The 25377-nt window shown below is 39.1% G+C and overlaps 1 protein-coding gene across 2 annotated transcripts in view; it reads right to left on the bottom strand.

Annotated features, from left to right (window-relative positions):
• KIAA1549 (KIAA1549 ortholog) overlaps positions 1 to 25377 on the bottom strand; it is a 140815-nt gene that overhangs the window by 35958 nt on the left and 79480 nt on the right. For both annotated transcript variants that reach the window (XM_053943318.1, XM_053943319.1), the window contains exons 5-10: positions 25138 to 25265; positions 23474 to 23657; positions 17012 to 17071; positions 14331 to 14476; positions 7741 to 7918; positions 5443 to 5627 (exon numbers count right to left, since the gene is read on the bottom strand). In XM_053943318.1, coding sequence (XP_053799293.1) covers positions 5443 to 5627; positions 7741 to 7918; positions 14331 to 14476; positions 17012 to 17071; positions 23474 to 23657; positions 25138 to 25265 — 881 coding nt within the window. The remainder of the gene's footprint in view (positions 1 to 5442; positions 5628 to 7740; positions 7919 to 14330; positions 14477 to 17011; positions 17072 to 23473; positions 23658 to 25137; positions 25266 to 25377) is intronic.

Genomic DNA, 25377 nt, shown 5'->3' with positions numbered 1-25377 from the left:
AGTAACCACTACATAAACATGACTATAAATCCACTGATCACCTACATTTTGAATGGCATATTCAATTCGACTCTCCCCCTCTCAAAATGAACAGAACAGAATTAGAAAATGTTCACATTATTCAAAGGTTCAAATGCCAGTTCAAAAGAAGGGATTAGAAAACTGAGGTTCCTCTGATTGGAAAAAGAGATGACAGAGATAGCAATGTGACAGAGGTCTATAAAGTCAGGATCGGCAAAGATGAAGTGCCTAGGAATCAGCTGTTCCCTGTCCCCTCCAATAGAAAGACTAAGGGCCGTCACAGAAAACTTAGAAGTAGCAGTAGCAGGATAAAAGCATTGTGAAACATGATGTGGTTCTTCATGTAGCGTGCTGTGGAAATCCCTGCCAGCAGCTGAGATGAATTCAGAAGGACCAAACAAGTTCATAAGAAAGAAATATGTTGAGGGTTGCTAAATATCATCACTTCTAGAAACAAATAACTGGAGGCTGAAGAGTTACTCAAGGCAAAGCAATCCATATACTTGCCCTGTCCTTCTCCCCTCTCTTCTCTTTTCCTTGTAGCATCTGGGCTAGCTGGCCTTTTGGAATGATCTCAAGACAGATGAATGTTTCTGAGAAAGCAGATGGAGACATTTTACTTTTTATACCTATTTGTATAAGCAGTGTATCTAAGTGCAGTATTTTATTTCTACCACTTGTGAACAGTTAATCCTCATTACAGAAGAGTTACTACAAAAGAGCTCTTTCAGAGAGGAATTGCCATCAGAGAAATGCATTGTTGAGAAGTAATTAAGACGTTGAATACTCTATGCCTCGTTAGAATCCAGCTATTGACTCTGAAGGAGATCCTGTATGCCATCCCCAAGAAGACAACAGTTTGGATAGTTAGTCAAGGTAGCTATTAGAAATGAATGGTATTTGTTATGCAAACATGAATCTCTTGCATAAACTCATGTCAGTTTTCAAGTAGTTTTTATAAGATTGGTGTCAGCTGCCTTTCTTAACATGAGTTTCTTTTGACTGAATTTTTCTGCAATGCAGAACTGTTGCCTTGACATTAGACAGACGAACAAAAGGATTACAGGATGTCAAAACATCATAAGAATTCTGTGCATCAGGAGCAAAGCCTAGTATTTAGCCTCCAGCAGGGCTGGCCTCTGATCTTGGGAACATCCAAGAGATAGTCTACAGACTATACAATAATAAGCAAAATTCTCAAATCAGAGGTGTAAAGTCACACCTGACACATGACATTTGGTTATCAGATATTCCTGCTTAGGGGGGGAAATAAAAATCCACACAAGTGCCTCTCAGACATCTTGCAGCAGGCATGACTCATTACCTGTGACTGTGAGCAGATCAGAGCAGACATGCAAGGGCTGGTGACAGTCCCCAGGTTATGATGACACTTCAGCTGACACAGCCCTCCAGCACTGGCATTACCTGTGCTGCAGCTCCAGGAGAAGGTGCAGGACTTTGTCCAAGGCTTTGAACTCTCCACCTGTGCCACGTGTAAACACACACAGGAGGGACACTGAACCAAAAGGACATACTCAATCTCTGGGAAGCACAGTGGCATGCAGAAGGCTCCAGAGAGGAGTGACATCTGACTGGAGAAGCAGGCATTCTTCCCCATGGGCTTTAGGATGTGCCCTTGGATACACAAGGAACTGAGCAAGCCACTCAAAGCTATCACTGCAAAAGCAATGACTTCAGCACACCCAGCATATACAGGAGAACATGCAAGACATTCTAAATAAACTGCCAATTAGCTTGGCCGGTTCTTGCCATTAGGGCAGGGAGCCTTTCCCTGAAAAATTGTCTATAGCCAAAATTACCTCTGAGAAGTCCTAGGAAGGGGTCTGACATTTTTCTTCAAATGCTTGTAACACAGAAAGAAAAGTGAAACTCCTAGAGAACCAGGTTCCATTTTAATATTTGGATGTCTACAGAGAAAGAAATAATACTGCTGACTCTGTTTCCATTGTGGATAACAGGTAAAATTTTTTTTTTTTTTTTTTCCTCTTTGGGGAAGAGGAAAGGAATGGTTTTGCACAAAAACATCAGGGGCCCAGTACAGGTACTGAGCAAAATGATGGTTTGGGCATTAAAGAAATTTGTTGAGATTTTCATTAAGAAAAATAACCATTGGCAAAAATTCAGTTGCCCACAAAAGGCACAGCTTCTTTGCAGGAAAAAAAAAAGCTTGGGACAAGCAAAAGGTTGGGACAATGTTATGGTGGATATAAGCAATGGCAAGAGAGAAAATCTTGTTATTTAAAAATACCACTTGTGTATCATTTTATTTCCTAAGGCACAGACATCTTAATCCAGTGCAACAACCCAGGTCACATCAAGGTGAATTTCCAGTAGGATGCTATGGCTTACAGAACAAGTCATGAATATTTGATGTGCCCTTTAAATATCTTAGTATCATCTCTTCAAAAGAATTATCCTTGCACAGACCAATGAATCTTGCATAGATTCACTGCTCTCCCCTGTTTCCTTAACTCTCAGTTTAAAAAGCATAAAAAGAACTTTGATCTAAGCATCTTTTCCCATTTAATCTCCTCAATGGAAAAGGAAACCTAACATTTTACAGGTGTTACTAATCCTGTTTTGACGCAAAGTGATGGATTAGCAAATCACAATCTCTTCCAGATCCTTTATTTTTCCTTACTTTATGATGCAACCTGGTTTTGCTAGCATCAGTTCCCACAAAAGTTTTCTTTCCCATGTATTTATGTTTATATTCACTGAGGCAGCAGATAAATAAAAAATCCCTTAATAATAAGCTCCCTCTCAATACTCTTTGCAGGAAGAGCCTTTTTAAGCAGGATCCTTGTGCCACCCAGTCTGCAAGACAGTGTTCCTGTCATGAAGCTGGAAGGCCAGATGGAAAGAACACAAACTGGTGGAGTGGTACTCTCTGCAGCACTAAACACAAAGGCTTTTTCCCCTCAGTCCCAAGCCCATTCCAGGCTTTTTAAGTCACAGATAACATAATTTGCTATCAGCTGCTACTGTAAATTCTAACAGATCATTTTGCTGCCCACTGAACTGCTATGCTAAAGTGGCTAATTGAAGACTGGTGATACCCCTGGAGATCCACCAGTGCAGTAGGATATCCAGTACCAGCTGAACAAGAAACAGGTGTTTCAATTTCTTATCTTCCAATCAACACATATTTTCAAGCACAAAACACATTATAGACTTGTCACAAGGTTGAAAAGTATTGTCTTCTATTTCCAATATGGATATGACATACATATGCTAATGAAAAGCTCTATATTTACATGATTTTTTTGTCAAATATCAATGGGAGTGAGAAGAGCTAGCACACTATAAATGCATCTTTACATTTCTTACATGTGAAATATAGATTCCAAGAGAAAAAAATCAGATCTTTAGCCTAAATATCTTTCTATTTACAGATGTAGTGCACGCTTTTACCTTCCTTCAGTACCAAGGTCAAGCTCTGAAAATAGAGAATATAAATTATTGTGGCTGTGGTGAGGAAGAGAAAGCCTAGTCCATATTTATAGTGTTTATTTACAGACATAAATCCCTGACCACTGATGATGACACTCTTTTGATCACTTCTTTGCATTTACTCTAATAAAAAGTATAAAATACATAGAAAATTTTAGAGAGCAGGATCAGACCAAATGTCTCTAATAATTTGTATGGTGTTTTGACTGTCTAGGGGTCTTTGGCAGTGGTTAAATATGCCCTATTCAGACCTAGAATTCCAACCCACTGTTTGAAGATATGAAATCCCAATGACAGCCTGATGGTAAGGAAGCCAGAGTACTGCTTTTATTCTGGGGAAGGGAGGAAATGGAAGTTGCTCCCAGTTGCTTGATGTGCAAAGTGATAAAAATTTAAGACACTTTTTATTGCTTTATCTCCAGTGCCACAAGGATTGAACTAGATGTCCTTAGTGGTTCCTTCTAGTTTGCTTACAGCGACTTCCCCAAAGAAGGCAAAGTGACAGGTTCCCTAGGCAATCCAAAATGAGACCTGCATATAAACAAGTTTGAGGCTTCTGACTCATGAATGATTAAGATGAAGAATACTGTGGAAGCAGTGGGGAAAAGCAACTGAGCCATTTTCTTAAAAGGAAATAATTACATGAAAGATGTTTCTGGCCTTACAGCCAATACAACCCAACTGCTTCCTTACAAAAAACACTTGTGATAGCAGAGGAACTGAAAATGTGATCAAACACGTACCAAGGGTAACAGTCCTCTCTTGCCTCTCTTGTACGACCCTTCTCAAATTAGTCAAAACTACTGTGGGGAACTTCCTCAGTCAAAAACGTGTGTTACACATTACCACAGCCGAGGTGAAACCAGGTACCAGGGGGTGGTGTTCATCAAAGTGTACCACTTGTTGCCAGCCTGGATTCCGACACACAGTTCGCAGTCGCAAGACAAGTGGAAGTTGCTATTGATTTGTTCTGACTGCTTTGGAAGTGCAAGCGCTTTCCGTTTCTCTCATCTTTCACATCATTAATTATCTTGAAAAGAGAGCCTGGTGTACAGACAAGGCTTGTTATGGAGAAAACTGTGTGACTGAACACGAGGTCACAGTGGAGAACGTGACTGCAGTACCACAGGATTAGCACAGGTAGATCATTTTGCCTTTATTAACGCCTCTGAAGATATAGTCAGTAACAACCATTTCTGACACACATAGGTTCTCTTTGGTTGTAAAAAGAAAGTAACCTTTCAGGCACTCTATCCTTCTTTTTCTGAATACATCCTTTGTGAAAAACCTGGATCACAAATTTTTTGATTTACATTCTTGGGCAAGAAAAAGACAAGAGTAGCGAATTTCTCAGTATCCTAACCAACACTGGCCAACAAGCTCACTTATGCAGGCACACACAGATCCACTAATTAATGTTCTAGTACTGCAACAGGTTCTCAAAATTGCAACAAAAAGCGCCCTGGTATAACATGGGGCAACCAGGACAGGTTCTAGCAAATTCTAGTTCCAGTATGAGGTATGATGGGTGGTGCACTTTAGCTGTCAGATTTGGTTAGCAAAAGATCACCAAAGAAAAATTCAGCCTTCTGGGGAAAACAAGGTCAGTGATTCAAGACTCAGTACATTTCTTCTTATTCAGACCCAGCCACAGCCTTGAAATGAAGTGATAAAGAAAGGTTCCTTTCAGCCTCAGTGCCCACATTTCAGAAGGATGGATCTATCTAATGCAGTATCAAATACCCAGGAGAATAAATAAAACACTATGGGATTCTTGACTTCAACTATCATTAGACTGCTTCCCTCCTTTTTTTTTCCTGTCTAAACTGGAATACTCTGAAACTGTGCTGACACATGCTAGTTAAGGATGCCAGGTGTTCCCCAGAGTCTCACATTTGTTTGTTCTCAGAATACTCCAGCTCCTCTCAGCACAGCTTCCCCTTTTACCTTCTGTCGCTGCTGAATGTTGCTCACTGTGTCTGGCTGAAACTCCAGCTTGTCTGTTCTGCAGAGTTTCCAGTATAAAATAATAACAATCAGGAGCACCACGGCAACCGGGACTGCCACCCCAACGATAATCCAGAGGTTGCTGTTCTGAGTCTCTGAAGTGGGCTCCTTCAGCTTCTCCACAGCTGTAAAGTTAAAAGGAAGACAGTAATATTATGTGGTTATGTTTCAAACTGAGGACACTTCAAGGTTATGTATTTTTATGTTCTTATAAATGCTAATTAAGAAATTTATCAGAAACCAGCTGCACATCACAGGAAATGTCATAGCACTGTAAGTTAAGGTATGTCATGCTCAGGAAGCATGGGGCAGGAGATCAATTGTCCTGGCCCACCTTCTGAAGAGCTGTACTTAAAATACTAATGAAAATGGCACTTCTGCCACATCATCCTGTAAGTCAAAACTAAGCTGACACAGTGAAATAGGTCTAAAAAATTACTCAATCACTAGCAAAGGTAAGATAAACTTCCCAACATTGTTTATTGCCTGTTTATTGCTTTAGGCAGTATTACCAGCTGCCTCTTCTCTTTAACATTTTGTTATCAAAACCAATTTCAACCTCCTCCACAAGGTGTACAGTTCTGCATTGGTGATTCCTTTTTTTCTTCTCTCTGTTTCATTGTCAGTGTGTGAGATCCTTTAGCCCCAAGCAGAAAACAAAACTGCTGGAAAGTGTAATCAAACAAAGCATTCTTGTAAAAGGTAAACTGAAATAAATGACAAAACTTTTATTTGCTAATTTTGCATAGTGGTTAATTATGGGACTAAAAGCCATAGCAATAATACATTTCTAGTCAAACTGATGCAATTTCTAAAAATGGCACTTTCAAGCTAAAAAGAGTGTTTCTGTTTTCTCTATATATCATTTTATTAGTAGCCATTCCAATAATGAGCCTAGAAATTAAAGGCACATAGAATTCTTACATTTTATACATCTAACAGCTCATTTCTGGCATTATGTTTTCTGTTACAAAAATAATCTTTTTTGGTCTAGTTTCTTCCAATAGGAGCATTTAAAGATTTTTATGACTCTTAGAAGAACTTTCTAATGACAGGTCAAAGTTTCAACATGAACTAAAAATTATGAACACTTTATGAAGTTTGTTCAACATTTATCATTTTTGTAAAGAGAATTTGTTCTTGCAACTTTTTTCACTTCCATCCAACCAGCATGGCAGTCCATTAATGGATATTAAGCAAATGTATATAAGCTATTGACCTATCTGTACAGAACTGTTTTAATGAGGGACAAAACTTAGAAACACATACAGATTGTACCATTATTACTGTTTTCTTTCTGCAGAGAATTTTAAATATAAGACACATGCTTTTTCTGCTGGCAAAATACCGTGTGGTACCATGTAACTGATGCCTCCATATTGCACAGAAATGAGAAAAGTTAATTAAGCATTCATACCAATGACGTTATTTTGCAGCTCATACTTGTCTGTCCCTAAGATATCTTTAAGTTTCTTTCCTAATTGTGACACGGAATTCTGAGTAGGTATTCTGTCTTGCTACTAACTGAAAATTATTTATAAGCAAGCCTCCTGAATGAAGTAATTATATGAGTTTATGTGGCCTATTCTATTTATTCTGATGTGTGTCTAATAAAAAAAAAATCACATTACATTTATATTATATTCATTAAAAGATCATATTACTTATACATTGCTGATGGACAAACAAATAAAACCAAGGTCAATCATATTCCATGGAAGAAATAAATGCCCCAGCTACCCTTAGTGTACATCTTTCACAGAAGTAATTCAGACAAAAAAGCAGTGACTGGTGTTAAACTACACTGCCATTACTCAGCTAAAGGAAATACCCATTTCATACCCACGCCCTCCCATCTCCCAACTGTGGGGTTTGGTTTGTGCAAGCTCCTGGACAAGACAAGCTGTAAAGAAATATTGGCCTAGCAGGATGACATGAAAATGGCAGGAAGGTCTTTACTCAGCACTGTACTTTTCCAGCACACGCACGGAGTGAATGCAGTGAGGCTGGACTTAAGGACCCTGCTGCAACTCTTAGCTCAGCGGGGTCTTCAAGAGGCAAAACAACACTGCACAGCTCACTGCAAGGCTGCTAAAACCGATTTCCTCAGGAGTATCAAAGCTGCAGTAGCCCAAGAACAAAATACTGCAACAGTGGGCACCGTGCAGTGCCTGCACAGGTAAAGCCACCCTTCCCGTTTGCCTTTGCTGGCAGTGGTGAGGACTGGACAGGGCTTACGCTGTGCAACGCTGCCCTCAATGCGGTAGCCAAGGATGATCGCAGCCCGCTGGATATCGACTCTGTTCATCAGATCCGAGCACTTCAGAGCGCTCAGTCTCTCCCCATCTTGGTCCTCCACGAAATAGATCAGCTCCACAGGGTTATCAACACCAACTAAGCGTGACACGTTCACGATCTGAAAAGAAATTGCAAAGCTTTTAGATTTTAAGTTGTATTTATTTGGAGCTCCCATACATTTTGTCTTAGATTTCATACTCTTCCCTGCTGTAACTGAAAAGAAAATTTCAAGGGAAGTGATCCCTTATAAAATACATTTTTATGGCAAACCTTTCCTTTCCCCCCCTACTTGTAACATAACATTGTACACATCTGGTAAGTAAGAGAACTGCTTTCACTCTAAAGGTGCCAACACCGTGACACTCTGGAAGCCTCTACTGCCTTCAGCAATGATTGGTTAGAAGAAGTGTGACTGCACTTTTCCCTTCTCTAAATACCTACTCTAACTTTGATTTGTTATTCATAACATACACACGTCTTTGCTCCAGTTTTTCTAAATGTTAAGCAGCTACACAGGTGAATATTCCATTAGCATCAAATAAAACTGTTTGCTCTGTTTCAACTTTAGCACTTGCACAGTCCCCTTCATCCTCCAACAGCTCCCCTTGGCATCCACCTTTCTTCAGGAAGGAATGCATTTGACGCTGTGGGAAGGAATTCTTCCTACCTACATCTAAAGACATTAATAATCAAAAGAATGCATGCTATGAGGAAGCCCTGTAGATACACTCTAACCATCAAACATCTACATTGCATATGAGAACCGCATAACTTTGAATTCTTGTAAAATTACATCTTTTTATATAACAACTCTCCTCTGTTTAACCATTTACCATGTAATGGTGAGCTCAAACTAGAATTAGGACATTAAACAGTAGGAGGCATTCTGTTGTGATTTCTTTTTTTAAAGAGTTTGAAGGGCTCTGGAAGGAATTGACATAAATAGAGTGACATATTTTGCTTCACTCAGAATTATCCTTCTGCTATAGAGCACATATTTAATAAATTATAATCTCAGAAACTGCCCATAGGCCTAAAGTAAAGCAAACACAGAAACGTTTGCATGTGAGGCTTAGAAAAGCAAATCTTTATATTGTTTTCTTTCCCAGCTTCCAACTAAACAAATCATGCTGAAGGAAAGAAGTACAATTTCTAGCTCAACAGGAATTATGTTCTGGTTTTGGGAAAGAGCAACTCCTACATGTCCTAAAAAAGAAATTCCCAGGAATGGTAACAGCAAGATGTATAAATATATATATATATACACACATATATAAAAAGAGGGGAGAAAAATGAAACAAGCACAATTGTCATAAAAATCTTATAGGATAAATCAAGTGAAAGCAAAAAGTAATGTTACAGTGTCAGTCATATTTGGTGCAAGAAACAGAGGATCTACAAATAGAGCAGAAAAATGTGCAGATCTCTGAAACACAGCACGAGCTGCTAACAGGACCTATTAAATGATGCTGCTGCTCACCTGAATGCCATCCCCTCTTCTACCAGAAATCCCTGATTGAAGGCAACAAAACAGCATCAATAAATGAGGTTTCAACATACATATTTGGCAGCTGTAAAGCTAAATCTGGCTTCATTGACCTCAAATATACAATTAGTTAAAAAATACCCACAGCTTTATATTATATTACATCTGCTTCAGGTGGGTTGCCACAGCCTGGTCTCAATACACAGAGCAGCAGAGTGTTCAGACTGGTATCTGCTCCCAGCACAGATGAAACCTTCCCAAACAACACCTAACTCACATGGAGGGTGAGGGAGTTGAAAGGCCGTGTGGGACTGAAAATCAATGGGTTCGTAGTTTTAATTTTATGAAGCCCCTCTGTGCATAGCCAGAGAATCAGAGAAAATGAGAAAATTTTTAAACTGGAAGAATCCAAGAGGTATAACTGTGTGTGCTATACACATCAGGTCATGGTCCCAAGCTGCCTGAATGGGTTAACAAAGGAACTTCTCCACAGCTGCCTTTAGAAAAGGCAGAGGGTAAGAAGGGCAGGATTTCAGTGCAAGTTGTCATAACTGAAACTGTACAAATGTTAACAGAGAATTAAAAACAACAGCATATGGCTCCCTGTGCTGAGGAACAGGGATGAGTGAGAAGTGAGAGTGGAGACAGGAAGAAGTAGCTGGAGGTATTGCAGCACAGTATAGAGAACTTGGGAACAATCACAAAGAAGTTCAGTGGAGGTGCAGGCTAGTGCTGATGAACTGAGCTCACTATTTTAAGGTAAATTTTATCTGAAATAATTTCTTCTGAATACACAATATTTTATGACTACTCACACCATACACAGAGAGAAGCTTCACAGAGAGAAGCTGCAGACAAAATTTCAAAACCATGGGGAGATGGTGATGGATTTCTATTCTGGGAAAGAGAAATGACTGATGACTAGCAGGGTAGTCTGGAAGCAAATACAAGACAATTAGACTTACACATAAACCCAGAATCTCTGACAATAGCACTACCTCAGTTTTCATCTCTGTCACACTGATTCACTAAATTTTACTTACTGATTTCTGTAACTAGCCTCTGAGGTGGCTGAAACACAGGAAATGGCATACTAGGTCTGAACTGTTTAAAATCTGGTCATGGAATTGAGGTACACAGTCACTGTGCCTGTTTATTACAGAGTTTCTGTACTCTAAGTTTTGTGACATATGGTTCCAAATTACACTTTTTGTGCAGCTTCAGACTGATATAGTCTCTGTCCTTGAGAATGATAAGAACGCAAGCAGAGACAAATACTATTTGCCAGGCATCCAGCAAAGCAGCCCACAATGTAAGGAAGCATTTAAGCATTTTACATTTACACTTTGGCAGTGAGGGATGACATAGGGAAGGAAGAGATAGAAGAATTTTAAATTCAGGAGGCAGAAAGTTGAGGGGGGAAAGAAAAAAAAAAAGAAGAAAAGACTAATTCAACTCCTGTGTACATAAATGATACCATCTTTGTTGATACTAGATGTGCATTTAACCTCCACAGAGGAAAGGCTTAACTGTGTTCAGGTGTCAGTAAATTTAATTTAAAAAGTGTTTTCAAGTGAATATCATAGGTCAGTGAACAGAGTTGCCTTGGTAACAAAATCTAGTCGGTAATTTCAAGCACGTAAATACAAGTGGTGGGGAAGCTTCCAAGGCATTCTCAGAGTCCTGGCCAGCCACTGGGATGTCCTGGTCAGCAATCCCCACAGGAGCAAGGAAGCCCTGGGTGAATTGTTTCAGGGTCTGGAAGGCAAGAACACTACCTAGAAACAAGCAGATATGCACACACAATCTCCAGTGCTCATGCAGGAGGATTATTTCCCTTTCTTTCCTTCCTTCATCATACTGGGGGAAAAAAAATCAAAAAAGATCCTCTTTATGTCTTATTAAGAGTAGGATTTTAGTGTCTGGGCAATTAATTCAAGGTATATTGTGGTCAGCAAACAGAGGCATGAACAAGCTGTGAGCAACCTCACAAAAGGGGCCAGTTACTGCCTGGGACAGCTGCTGGAGAGGACAAAAGAAAAATATGAAGCAGCAGCAGTGACCAAAGGCTTTATTTATAAACCTAAAAACTCACAGCAAGACAGGCTTTCCTCAGCCAGGAGAGACACACAAGCTGTCAGCAGAAAAACATGAGAACGAAATTTTGTCTTAATGAAAGGCTCAATTCAGTCATTACATTCTCTCATAAGCTGCTACTCCTAACACACAATTGCAACTAAAATGCTGTCTAACATGATCTTCAAATCAGAACACTCCTCTTTGTTTAATTTACTAGGATCAGTTTCTCACTTTCTATTAGGTTCAAAGGACCAAGCATGTTGAAATGAAGGAAAATTATTTTTTTTTATTAGCTGCTGGTGTATTTTTAAACTACAGTTAAGCCCTCTAATTCCTAAAAAATGTAATGAGAATTACTGCAGTAAACTATTGACAAAATATAGCACAGATTTCTGCAGATGCAATGCAAGCCACGGTAAGCATGTGCCTTCAAATTTGCAGCAACAGAAGATGCACATTGGAAATATGTATGACTTACTCTGTTAAACATTAATACAACATCACACAAAAATCAGTGGAACTATCAGAAGTACAAGAACCAGGTGTGAGGCTTCAGAGGGGTTTTTGTACATAATGGTTGCAAGCTTTTTTCTCTTTTTATCATGGAGTGACACCTGTTAACAGCACAGTCAGTCAAACAGGAGGGGCAAGCCTGCTATTTGGGTACCCTCCAAAGCTCTTCTTCAGCACGCCTAGGTTTAAAGCACAGTTTTTAACATTCTTAGGTACTAACACATGCCTTTAGAAATTAAATCTAAACCTCAAAGGGTATCACTTCTATTTCCTGAGCACATGAAATGAAACTAATATGCCCACAGTAACATTTACAAATAATTGCTTCACCTCTTGACCTGCAGTCCTGATTTTCCACAGAGCTTAGAAATGTCACATTTCAATACACTATAAATATATTTCACCTCAGGAAAAACTCTGGTCTATAGGGCCCCAAGGCAAGTGAAATGTGAGTCTAGTCTTTGATGGATATATATACATGTTCTGTTAAAACTATGCAACGCTTTTGGTGCTGGCAGCTTTTGCTCTTATTTTCACTTCATTGTGCTCTACTATCATAGCAGTCACTGATTTGTGTGTGAGAAATACATATGGGAAAATCTGAATGTAAAGCACAAGAAACATTATTAGCTCTCACAGAAGACACTTCAAACACAGCTTATAAACTTGGCTAAAAGGAACACAATTAACAGCAGTAAAAGGTTTATGGCAGATACCTATGGACAAGATCCTCAGCTAACAGGGGAACCCCCTTGAAAGGAACTATCCTTCAGTCTGGAGCCCACTACCAGGTGTATCACTGCAGCTGCACACCACAGCCTCTCAGACTGTCTCATCTGGCACACACCTGAACATCCTGCCAAGGCACTACCAAGGAGCTGTGGCACCTGCAGGTACCTGCTGCTCTCATCAGGAAAGCAGGACAGCCAGCACACACACCTTGCTGCAAGGCATCTCTTCAGCCTCCCTCCTTCCACATCTCCTTTGTTACAGCTCTAACCCTACCTGAAAGGGTGGGCTGGGAGCACATGGGGAAGCCCTGTGATGGTGAGATGTGCTGACTGTAATGAACAGAATCCTCCTCTGCCCGAAGAGAGCAGTTGGCAAGCTCTCTGCACTAATTAAGTGGCATAAATGAGCAGCACTGCTGTCTGGAACACGAGCTGCAGACCTCATCTTCTGTCCCAGTACATAATACAAAGTCAAAAGAAAAGTGTTGTATTTTCACTTTCTAAAATACTACTCCTTATCTAAAAAGGATGTGCCCATAATTTTGTGCATGAAAAAATAAATTACCTGAGCTTTATTGTGCAAAGTCATAAAACCATAATCTAAACATACACATTTTACAGGCTGTGGTAGCAACATAAGGAATATTTGTTTAATTTATATGCAAAGGGAGGACAAAGGCATAATCTAAAAAGTGCAATAAGAGGTGCTGGGAATAGGAGATCTGAAGCAGACACCTATTTGCAGCAATTCAAAGCTGTACAGAAGAAAAATAAAATAAAATCTCTATTACTGAAACAGATGTTTCTGAGACAGGAAAGCAGAAGTAAGAATATCCCAACATCTGGAAATTTAAGTGGTAGCAAAAATTGGAGGATTAAATTAAATAAAGACAATAGGTCTGAAATGCAAAAAGGGCATCTGGGAGGTAAACCAACTGTCATTGAATTAGTTGGAAAAGGTTATTTTTAAGAAGATGAGCCATTAAAAAAGTACTTTGGCTTTCAGATTGTTGAACTGACTAGAAAGAACACATCAGAATGTAAAACTTTAAATTAAATATCCAAGTCTTCTTAGACTTTACGTGAATAGATCCACTTGTGACTCTGTAACCATAAAGCAGTACTGGAATACAAATAACAAAAGTTGCTATGTGTGCAGAATTTGGCATGATTAATTGCTTTTACCTGAAATCCAACCCTGTGACCAGGAGTAATATGACAAATAAGAAGTTAAGGGGTAGAATGTACTACTTTACTGCTGCATCAAGCCACACGATTCTACTTTGTATTTCTACACCACTGCCAAAACATCACAGAGAGCTGTGAAGTAGCTGTCCCAGGAGCTACTTCTGTTTTTCATATGATCATCCCATCTCCATTTGCTAGGTGCCTCATGTAAGCCAAACAAGATAGAACATTTCTAAAATAAGATGTTGGTAAAACAATTTTCACCATTGTTTCTAAGAAGACATCAGAATTTAATAGGCACTTAATCAGTTATTTGCATTTGTTATGATTAGTTTAAAAGACGTATGTGGTGGTTGAAAGAAGAACCATATTTTATGTGAAAACATGAGTATCACCAACCAGCTAAAGGTGCCACATGCTTTTGAATTATATTCCTCAACTCAAAACCTGAACACTTTGTTAACACTAATGTTAACTTATTCAGTAATTTATTATCCTTTATTTTTCATCCTCTGATTTTGAGCTCTTAATACCTGCACAATGTTGCTGCCTGCAAAACTGGCTCGTCTCCAGATCCTGCCTCTGAGCAAAGCCTCGTTGAACAGGTGAGCGAGTTTCCGCTCCATCTCTGCCCGAAACACTTCCTCCTGAATTCGCTGGTCGATGACACCCAGGAGAACTGCATTGCACAGAAAGCAAGCCAAGAAAGCAAATTCATTAGTAAAACTTCTCAGTTTCTTCTCCACAACTTCAGGTACAAGCTTTGAGTCACCCTGTGAAAGCTCAGGGACAATTTATTTGAGAGCAGCTGTATTTAAATGGGAATTCTGACCTGTTCAGCTGGAGGCTACTTGCTGGGAAAGAGAGATATTTAGTAGGAAAAAGTAAAAATAAATAATTTTGGGGGGGGGGAAAATCAGGCAGAGGATTTTTTGGAACCTTAATCAGGCTAGACAGACCCAGGATAATAAGGAAACTATTTCAGTTCTAAAAATGCATAAAATCATGAGCATTCAATGAATTTTTAAAAACTACTAAAAGAGAAAACTTGGTCTAAATCGTCTGCTTCTACTAATTGCAGTCAAAAGTGTTGTGTTCAGAAGTGATACAGAGTTGGAGATGGGGAGTGCAAGGGTTCAGAGTCATGGAGAAAAAGTAGAACAGCAGCACATGAATGAAGCTGTGTATTCAAGTGCAATTTCCCCTGATAAGATTAACAAGTATGCCAATCACAGCACAAAAAAATGGTTTGCAGCCCTGCTCACTTGGCAACCAGGTACCCTGGGTCACTGGGGCAGCTAACACTGAAGGAGGAATCCCTGAAGGAAAATTAAAAAAAGGGTGGACTTTTACTAGCAAGATGGCATCCAGTTAGAGAAATGTGCAGTGAATGGAGCACTAGTCATTGAAATGATCCAACTGAACAATCCTCCAGAACAGCAAACCAACTCACTGCTGACTGCATCAAATAAATTCAGTTTTAATTCTCCTCCACTAGAAATGCATGTATTTTTTTAAAAGCTGCTTATTCTGTGTTTCCCCATTCATTTTAAGTGTAGTGCTTAATAAAAAGCCACCAGTTAGATAAAATCAATTGAATATAATTTTGATTTTTTAATTTTTTAAACCAAATCTATTAAAGTCACTTTTTCAATTTGAAGCTTTCACTGCAGATGTTAGAAACAGGAAACATTTACATGATTTCTCACTGAGATCAACAGTATCTGTCTTCTAAATTCAATCACCGACTAAGTATCTCAGAATTAAAATAGCAAAATAGACAGTGACCTAAGGCTATTATATACACCAAGCAGAAAAATCTTCTTGCCTGTGTATTGGATTTCAGTATCAATAAATTATGCTTAATAGCATGAATTGTATTATACATCAGAGGGAGAACACTGCGTATCCCAGCTTTTTATGACTACTGGGATACATGCACATATATCTGGGTAATTTGATATTAAAAATCTTTACATACATAGATTCTATCAGTTTCCCATGTCATGATTCATTACCTTTAAAATACAAAACACTGACTGAAAGCAATAACCCAGCCAAAGTGTACTAGCTCTTCCCAGAATCCTGCAAGAACTGAGACTACAAAAAATTTCTCTACAGGAAAAAAAAGAGCTGCTGCAATTGGCTTTCAAAATCTTACAGCCAGGAAGTTTATCAAAACCCAAGGGAACGTGATTTCAGAGCTGGAAGAACCCACTTTTTACTGCAGGAGCTAAGGGAAACATCAACAATGGACAAACCTAAGGCTGAGCAAGAGAGGGAGCAGGTGTAGCCAAAAAAGCCAACATCAATCTCTAAGGAAGGATGCCACTGGTTACAAGAGACACATAGGAGCTTCTCCCACATTAGAGAGCGTTATCTGAAATTCCAAATCTTTTCTCTCTGAAACAAACCATGCGGGTTTCAGAGACTGAGGTGCAATTTGGTTTCCTGCTTAAAGAGTAAAGTGGTGACTGGTGAGAAGAGACAGGGAAACCTGGAAAAAAAAGCAAGTCTATACACCAGGTGAACTAGAGGTGTTAAAAATTGTAGGAATACAAGAGTGTATCCAGTGGGGCACCTGCACTCTAACAACAAGTTTGGTAGGCAAAGCCTTCTCACCAGTCAGGCTTAAACGCAGCAGGTAAGACCTGCTGCAGGCAGGCAACCTCAACAGCCTTTGAGCACCTAAACCTGACAGCTCAAGCACATCTGTAAATTACAGAATAAAACATTCAGAAGACTTTGGTGGGAGGCATTTTCTGTGAACGAATCAGAAGAGATCAATGAAAATGTGGTGAAAGTTCTTCATGTACTCAGAATTCATCTATTTTCGCTCTGTTTTATTCTGGGCATGTTTTGGTCAAAGGTGTCACACAAATAAAATTTTAATTTTCACTTAAAATAGATCCCTGAAAATCAATGTGGCATATTGACAACATGCAGAGTAGATACTTTACGTGAGCTGTTTCACTAAGAATGAACAGCCTTATAGACAAAAAATGCTTTGTGTGCATTATCAAGGAATTTCAGTAGTTAATTCTAGACCAGGGATTTATATTTCCCAGATATTCCAGGTCACCGGGCCTTTGGTTTTAGACATGTTATTACCTCATGAAAATGCACACCCCTAAGCTATCGGTATTTATGCAGGCTAGCTATCCCACTACCAAACTAAATGCACTTGTACTTACTCACAGAGACTGTTACGTACCTGTCCTCACCCAGGAAGATTTCATCAACTGGGACACATTAAGCTTAGGATAATGAAAGGCTGAAGGAAAAACAGAATGGAGGAAAAACATCCGTAAGAACAGCATTTGAAGCAACATACACAAAACCAGAAGCCACTACATAATTTATACTGTCAGCAAGCATCTTATTTACACAGATGCATTTCTGCTCCTGAGGCAATGCAGACACAATGGCAAGGGAAGTGCTCCCAATGTACACTGCTGAGTTTGTCTCTAACAAAAAGAAGCTAACTGAAACAGTCAGATTTATTACATGGAAGACTCCAAGCTGCTGCACCGAGGTCATGGCTCCCAGGAATTTAAAAGCTCACTGTCTTGAGTTGTGACTCTTACTGAGCTAGCTGCAGGATCAGACTCTTGCTCAAAGGGCAGTGAGGCAACTTGTGAGTATCTCAGGATGAAAATAAGACCTTCTCTGAGGCAGAAACTACAAGGAAACAATAAATGTAAAGCAGAGAACTAAATACATATGATTTGTGTTCCTGACTTGTGCAGGGGAAAGCATTTAAAAAACCACCACCTTGATATTTTTTTATTTTTACAAAGCCCACAAATAACTACATGTAGAAACACTGCTCTAGACAAACCTCATGGCTTTTCTGCTTGGCTTGGTGGCTCCAAGCTTTCTTAATTTCTCAGTTCTTCAAAAAAAAGCTCTGCTCCAGAGGGAAATCCTTCCCCCAGTAAGGAAAACAGTCTATTTCTACTGACTTCAGTATAGATAAGATTTTTCCCAAGGTTTCCACTGGAGAGCAGTAAAGACATGTTGGGAAAGAAGTGAAGATGGGGGCTGGGCCAATAGTTTCCTCAAGGGAAGTCTTAAGCTTCACTACGGCAATAAGGAAAATGAATGGTCTTAACTTTCTCAAAATATTTAATCCAGATGCAGTTTGCTAAGCATTATACAAAGGTTAATTTTTAAACCATTTCATGAACAGAAAGAATGCAGCACATAATAATTAAATGACCTGGCCCATGCTGGATCAATTTAGTATAAAGATGTCTACAATTGTGGAATAGTTTGTCACTACTCCACATTTCAGAGAAGTAGAAAATTAAAGTTTTTCAAATTTAATGATGCAAGAATTTGTAGACAAACTGTTCTCTGTCAGTTACCAAGACTCTGATTATTTTGCCCCTAAAAAAGCTTAGGAATTTTTTGGTTAAGGTTAAAGCAAAAGAATAGCTAGTTACATTTTACTTTTTATTTTCACAGATTTATAATTAACTCCTATTGGAAGAAAAAAAAATTGTTTATTCAACCTTTATTTCAATAATAGCACCACTAGCTTCAAGATGACCACCTGTCTGGTACTCTGTGACTTACTATTCAGAAGGGTGTTAGAACATGGTCCTTTTTTTCTGAACAGGAAACACTGGCCCTCTATGCAAGTCATCACAATGTACTAAATTCCCAAAACTCTGAGACAAGCAAAAAGCACCTCAGAGTCCATTGAGACACACCCATTTATTTTTGGCATCCTGTTACTCGATTCTTCTGATTGTAGCTTTTAGATTGAAATTCTATTTACTCTAGTCATGCAATTGTTTACTTCAATTTAGAAATGGAAGCTGAACAAAAAAAGCATAAACTAAACTGAAAACTGATTCTGTTGTTTTCCAATGCATGGAAAGAACGTGATAAGGAAATCAAAAACCTTCCAGTGACCATAATGCTTTGAACTCCTAGCAATTTTGAGTTTTTTCTTCTTTAACCCAAAATCATGTTTCACTTCAATACTTACTGTGCTCTTCACACTTTTTCTAATTAATATTTGAAAATGACTTAATTCATGCAAATTGCTGGGTGACTATTCATTTAAACTTTCCATGGAATTAATGAAACTTAAAAATAAACCAACTAGAGCAGAAAATCTTGACATTGAAAAGGAAGATGTGCTGTGATCATTGCCAAATAAGGCTAGGTTCTAAAACCTGACAAAGAATCCTGAAAATTGTCAGAAGTCAGCAAATCCAGGTTCCAATTCTTATACCACAGGTCACTAAGTATCTCACTGACACACAGACCTTGAGCTCATGTGGAGTCCCAGCACTGCAGTAAGATCAAATTTGCAAGATTTCTAATGTCCTCTGGAACGAACAATTATAAACAGCACTGAGTGATTGTTATTCTGAGGGGGAAGCTGGATAGACAAAATGCAATTATTAGCTAGATTGCAGCTGGTCTGCTAATGACTCTGGATGCATTAATGAAGTAGATGCTGGCATCATTAGAAGACCTTAACAGGCAGCCCTGGAGCACCATACGTGTAACAGCATCGATTTGGTGCTGAATGAAAAGGGAAAGGGTTACCTGCTCACCCAGAAACTTACTGACAGCTGTCTAAAGCACACCACTCAGACAGCATGGCCATTGCCAGATGTTCTAAGGATCTATGATGCTCTCCTACAGATGTGTGGGACCACGCAGGATAGAACTCATGTCATGCTGATCATTCTTATTTCTGATCAATGGAGAACAATAGTAGAAAGTGTGGAGGGAATGCAACATTTGAAATGAGAAGGCATTAAATGAAAAATAAGATTCCATGCAGGTACTGGTGTATGGGCAATAGCAACACACTGTGTCTGTTTAAAATCTGATGCAAAATCCACCCAGAAAAAAAATTGCCAAATATTTCTGAAGTCCTTAGACCATATCATACAATTTTATATTTATCCTATTGGCCTTGCAACATCTCCAAGACAGCCAAAATAGATGACATGCATCAAAGTGCTACTTAGCACTGAAAAAATAGCAAGTCCCAAGGCAACTCTCTCTACCTAAAGTCCTAATAAAAACAAAGAGCTTTATTCAGGGTAAGTTCATGAAGGCAAATATTGCCATCTACTCCACAGCTAGCCTTTACCTGTCCTCCAAGAAACCTGCTAGCCATAAAGAGATACCAAACATATAGTTTCCTGTTATTTTTAATGAACTAGCACCCAAATCCTGTGATTAGACTTGGTTTTCTTTCTGGTGACACGTAGGTCATGATTATCTAACCAATTTGCAATCTGAAACATGAGCTGTAAGGTGGACAATGAAAAATAAGCATGGGAAAGGTGTAAACTGGACATTTGAATAGAAACATGTTGCTCAAGTCACCTAGAAGTCTTGTGAGGAAAGAAGAAAGTCTGGAACTTTCCAGGTTTTGCCATTTTCACAGCCCTACTCCTGCAAAGAATAGTCCACATCTGCCGAACGACTTTCACTCCTGGTCCTGACTCTGTTTGAGTGGGAAAATACTGACAAAGAATTCCTGGTGTTAACGATGTACTGCACAGGGACAAACCACACAGTTAAAAATATAAACAGGACATATTATTTATGTGAATAAAAACCATGAGAGGACAGTGTGTGAAAGGCAATGCAAAGTGAACAAGTGGCAAGGAGCAAACACAGTCTTTGGAACAAGGCTTGTATTTGGGATATTGATGTCAAGGTCTCACTTAACAGCGTTGAGATGCACAAGCAGATTTTCTTGGGTATGATCAACTTCAACCCCCAAAGTTAGGGGGTTGAACTCTGGCGCTCAGCTCACCCACAAATAATTACTTCAGATGCAATTACAAAACTTACAAGATCATGCACAGAGTCCTTAAGGGAAAAAGAAAAGTCACCACCAAGAGTATTAATTGTTAGCATGCCTGATAAACTAAGGCACAAATGGCACAGAACAGTATGGCATGGAACATTTCATATTCACATATGAACACTAACATACATAGATGGTTTACATGTAAATATCCAACATTCCTAGAAAAAAATCACACTGACAGCAGAGGTTTGCATATTAATTGGCAGACCAAAGCAGCTATATCAATCTAAGGTGTTGTAACACTTTCCATGCTACAGTTGCTCTGTAGAGCAAGGCAAAGCATGAATGCAGAGTTCAGGGCGTAGAAAACAAAAACATTTAAGCATCTCCCTGCTAAAGTAGCTTTGAGGATCTGGCTGTTGGTCACCCTCAAGAGTCTGTTGAGTAAGATGTTTCAGGAAGGATTTGCCCAATGCTGCTGAGCCTTTGGACAGGATTTTTGGGTCTGAATCTGAAGATCTAAAACCCTTAGGCTCAAAATTCAGTCACAGTAGCAGTGTAAAAAACTGTAGGAACAGCTCAAAATAACTGGCTGTGGTTGTCTCACTGATAAAAAGAGTCTGAACTACATTCATCATTTCTGTGCTTGCTGACAGAAGGACCCACAGCTCCAGTAATCTGAGGAACTATGTTCCTGCTTTGCCAACTTATCAAATAGCACCAGAGCTGGTATTCCAGAACAGTGCCTATAAAAGCACTACTGAGACCAATACTGAGACCAAACTAGACCAGTTCAAACCCAAATGTGCTGTCCTGCAATGGGCTCAATCTATAGTAAATGTGAGTTCCTCTAAAAGCAAGTAAGTTAGATGCTGACAAGATGTTTCTTAATTTACGACACCTTATCCACCAAATCCTCATGTTTTCTGCAATCTTTGGGAAAATCTCGTATTTCCTAAAAATCCTGAGCTCTCCATTCATTCTACTTTACTTGGGTTTGTAATTGACGTGAGTGACCACAGGGCTCCACTGGCACTGGCATCATCCCCACTCCAGGCACTGTACACATGCAGGTAACAAACACAGGGACAGCTCCTGAAACAAGCATTAAAGTAATTTCAAATTTCCTAATTACCATCAGGAAAGGAAAATAGAATCATAGAATTGTTTGGTTTGGAAGGGACCTTAGAGATCATCTAGTTCCAAGCCCAAGGAGAACCACGTACATTCATGTTTACAGGAATGTCTTCCCCCTATGACCAGCCTCTCTCTCAGGCTACACCAGCCTTGGTAGAAATTCTGTTATCACTTAATTGCACTGTAGTTCCCTTGCATGATCTAAAAGATGGATTCTCAGCAAGGGGCAACCTGCACATGCACTACAAATATAATTTCAGAATATGTGGACAAAACTAAAAGCTGTAAGAGCCGATGTAGTACATCACAGGAAAAAAAGCGTCCCTCAACACCAAAAATATTACCAGAGACTAAAGTGCAAAAGCATAAAAGAGAGGATACAGAGTAAACAGAGGTGTCTTTCAAGCAATCAAGGCAAGAGCAACATTTTATTTGCATTCAGTGAGTAATAAAGACAACAGCCTACAATGTGAGATGTTCTGTGGCTTCCAAGATAAAAAGAAATGCTAGTCATCGATGGACAGGGATTCTTAAGACTTGGTCCTGGCACCACTAAATAGACCTATCACTGCATAGAGCTCACACTCTATGTGAGACCAAATGAGAACAGAAATGCTTAACGGAAATGAGTCAACAACCTCATACATTTTTAAATTGATTATGGGAGTAGAGGGATCAAAATTGCTGAAAAAAGTTAAATAAAAAGCTACAAAAAATTAGTATGTTTAGAGTGCTTCCAGTAAATGGGGAAGTATCCTGTGCAATCATCTTACCTAGATAGAAAGCTGCTAAAGAGAGCAGCTTTTCTGTTGACAGTGACTCTGTTTACAGTATTTTCACTGACACACACAGCTGCATAATGAACACCAGCTACTATTAGACCAGATTTTTCACTAAATGTTTAACTATATTGCAAAACTCACTGTGTCAGATGTTATGCATCTCTACAGCTCACAGAAGTAACTCCGAAAATTAAAAAGCACAGTGAGATAGGAGAAATGGAGAATTAATGGACTGAGTCAGTGACACCCACCAGCAGGGAAAGGCAAGTACTATTCTCCCATGATCTTGCTCATGTTCCTGAGTCATCAGAAAAATCTAACCAAACGTAAGTTGTCAAGGCCAAGTGTCAAGCAAGCTCTGTTATGCAGACAGTTCCCATTCATCTACACAAAGGATGATAGTGGTCTAAAAAAAAGACTTGCCATGCAAACGTACATAAAAAATGAGAAAGGTAATACCTTAAAACGTAACAGACTGCATAGACAAATTAATTCACTCTATATGGGCAAATCAGCTTATGTAGCCAGTGTCCCAGGAGTTTCCAGAAGTCAGAGACACAGTTAAGAGAAGCACAACGCTGAAAACAGTGAACACTCCTGAGAATTAGCAAAGGCCTCTCTAGACATAAGCACAGAGACACACCCTGGACTGCACTTCACAGCAATACTGATATAAGTGATTTTCTTATTTTTAGATCTGGACTAAGACCAGCAAACTGATGAAGCCAGGTTAAGTACAACTGACCTAGCAAAAAAGTAAAGTATGATGACAAAAGCAGCAAGATGCTGTAACACCAAAATGTGAGCACAAAGAGGTATAGATTTGCCCTGCAGAACTCATGATACAAGTTAGGTACTTGAAGCTGCATTATCACTTATGCATGAAATTATTTTAAAATTGTAGAGAGGGAAGATACTGGACAAAAGTATTTTGCAGTTTTGGATAACAGCAAATACTCACGTTCAGCAATCTGCTGCACAGGAAAGCCCAGATAGAAGCTGAATTCCACCACAGACAAGTTTCTGAGCTGCTCGCTGACTTCAGACCCATTTAGAAAACCATACCTATCTCGGATGGCAAAAACAATGCTCACAGGGCCCTGTCGAAACGGCACCCCAGGCCTGCTTAGAGTTATATTCAGTATCTGAAAAGACAACATTGAAGCAGGGTCAGCAAAATCAAATCACTTTCATTTCCATCCCTTCCTTGACAGACTTTTCTTTTTGCTCTTATATGAAGAGGGGGGTAATTCACATCAAGACAGAGGAGCATCTGTTCCACACTGGTCCAGCCAGTGACCAGTCTCACTGAGTCTCAGAAGAGGTAAAGTTACATGTGAATTCCTCTTCAAAGAGTTATCCTTTAAGGTCAATCCTAATCCAGAATGATCTGACAGCTACAGCCCAGAAAATGATGAGAAAAAACCACCTAGCAAGACAGCAAAATAAATTTAGCTGTAAATAAGTCTTAGATGAATGCCAAATTGCATGGAACAGAAGAAAGGGATTGGTTACAGCAAAAGAAAAAGTTCTGAAAATTGATGTTCTCTTGGTAAAAATCTCCTGCACTGTGCACACCCAAACCCATCACTGGTTAGAAGTCTTTTTGTGGCACCAATATACAGAGCAACTGTATTCATGTAGATAAACCTGTTCCTAAAAAAAAAAAAAAAAAAAGAAGTATTTAAAATAAATTGGCTAAGCCAATAGTCCAAGAAATTTTTTTGTATGTTCTGTCTACAGTCTATTTGTATAAAGTTCTGAGAACTTTTCTGTTTGTACTACATAGTATTTTAGGTACTCTAAAATTTATATCATTTTTCTTCTTGAATTTATTTTAGGGTACCAGAAATGGGTATTTATGGTGTCAGTTAAACAAAATAATACAATTTTTACTGAGTTTGGTATTACAACGAAGTTGGAGTAAATTTAAGAATTCAATCAGAAGGGGGAGTTGATCTCATTAAATTGCATTTCTGACTTTCCAGGGAGCTCTAATCCCTGCTGTGTGATTCAGGGCTCTGCACATGCGCAATACCTTTCATATGTGAAGTTCTAGTAGCAGCTGTCATAGATATCATATACTTTAAGTATTTCTAGACCTTAGAAGCAACTGCCATTTTTGTGCATGTGATGGCAGGGTCATGTAACTCCTATATTCTCTAACAGGGTCTCCAGCATGGCAATGAGACCTGAGAACTTTCTTCCAACAAAAACTTTTTAACCACACCTTAGTCTTTTACAGTAAACTATGACGGGAATGACTCTAGTACGGGTTGGAACAGTTTTTATTTGAGAAATTATAAACTCTATCATATTCAATAATGTTTTTGAATATAAATCATCACACTTTGGATCATTGTGGCGTTTGCTTTGTTCTCCCCGGCCGCAACAGATAATTTCTTCAAAAAGCTTGTAAAAGCTTATAACGTGTGGTGCCATATTATTTTGTAGGGGGGGAAAAACCCAACTGACTTCATGACAAAGCCTCATAGTTCTACATGACCTAGACTGCAAGTGACAGCCAGTGAACACCTAACTCATTTTATTGTCTGGATGAAACACAGGGACAAGAAAAGGTGAGGGGGGAAAAGGGACAGACACAAAACATGCTCATTCTCTCACCTTCACAGTGAAGTTGTAGAACTCCTGGTGTTTGTTCACCTCCAGGAATGCCATTGTCAGCCCTCTCTCAATGCGCTGGCTGAAGGTGCAGAATCCAATATCCACGTTTCGAGGTACAAACTGAAGCACTGAAAGCAAAGGGCAATTATTCCTACAGAAATGTACTTCCAAGAGAGAGAACAAAACAACAGAATTCTCAGGGCTATCATCTTCTTCTTTCATGAAGCTCAGGACACATTC

This window comes from Vidua chalybeata, chromosome 5 (genome assembly GCF_026979565.1).
Source record: "Vidua chalybeata isolate OUT-0048 chromosome 5, bVidCha1 merged haplotype, whole genome shotgun sequence".
Classification (NCBI taxonomy): Eukaryota; Metazoa; Chordata; class Aves; order Passeriformes; family Viduidae; genus Vidua; species Vidua chalybeata.
This window is presented reverse-complemented; position numbering and strand designations above follow the sequence as displayed.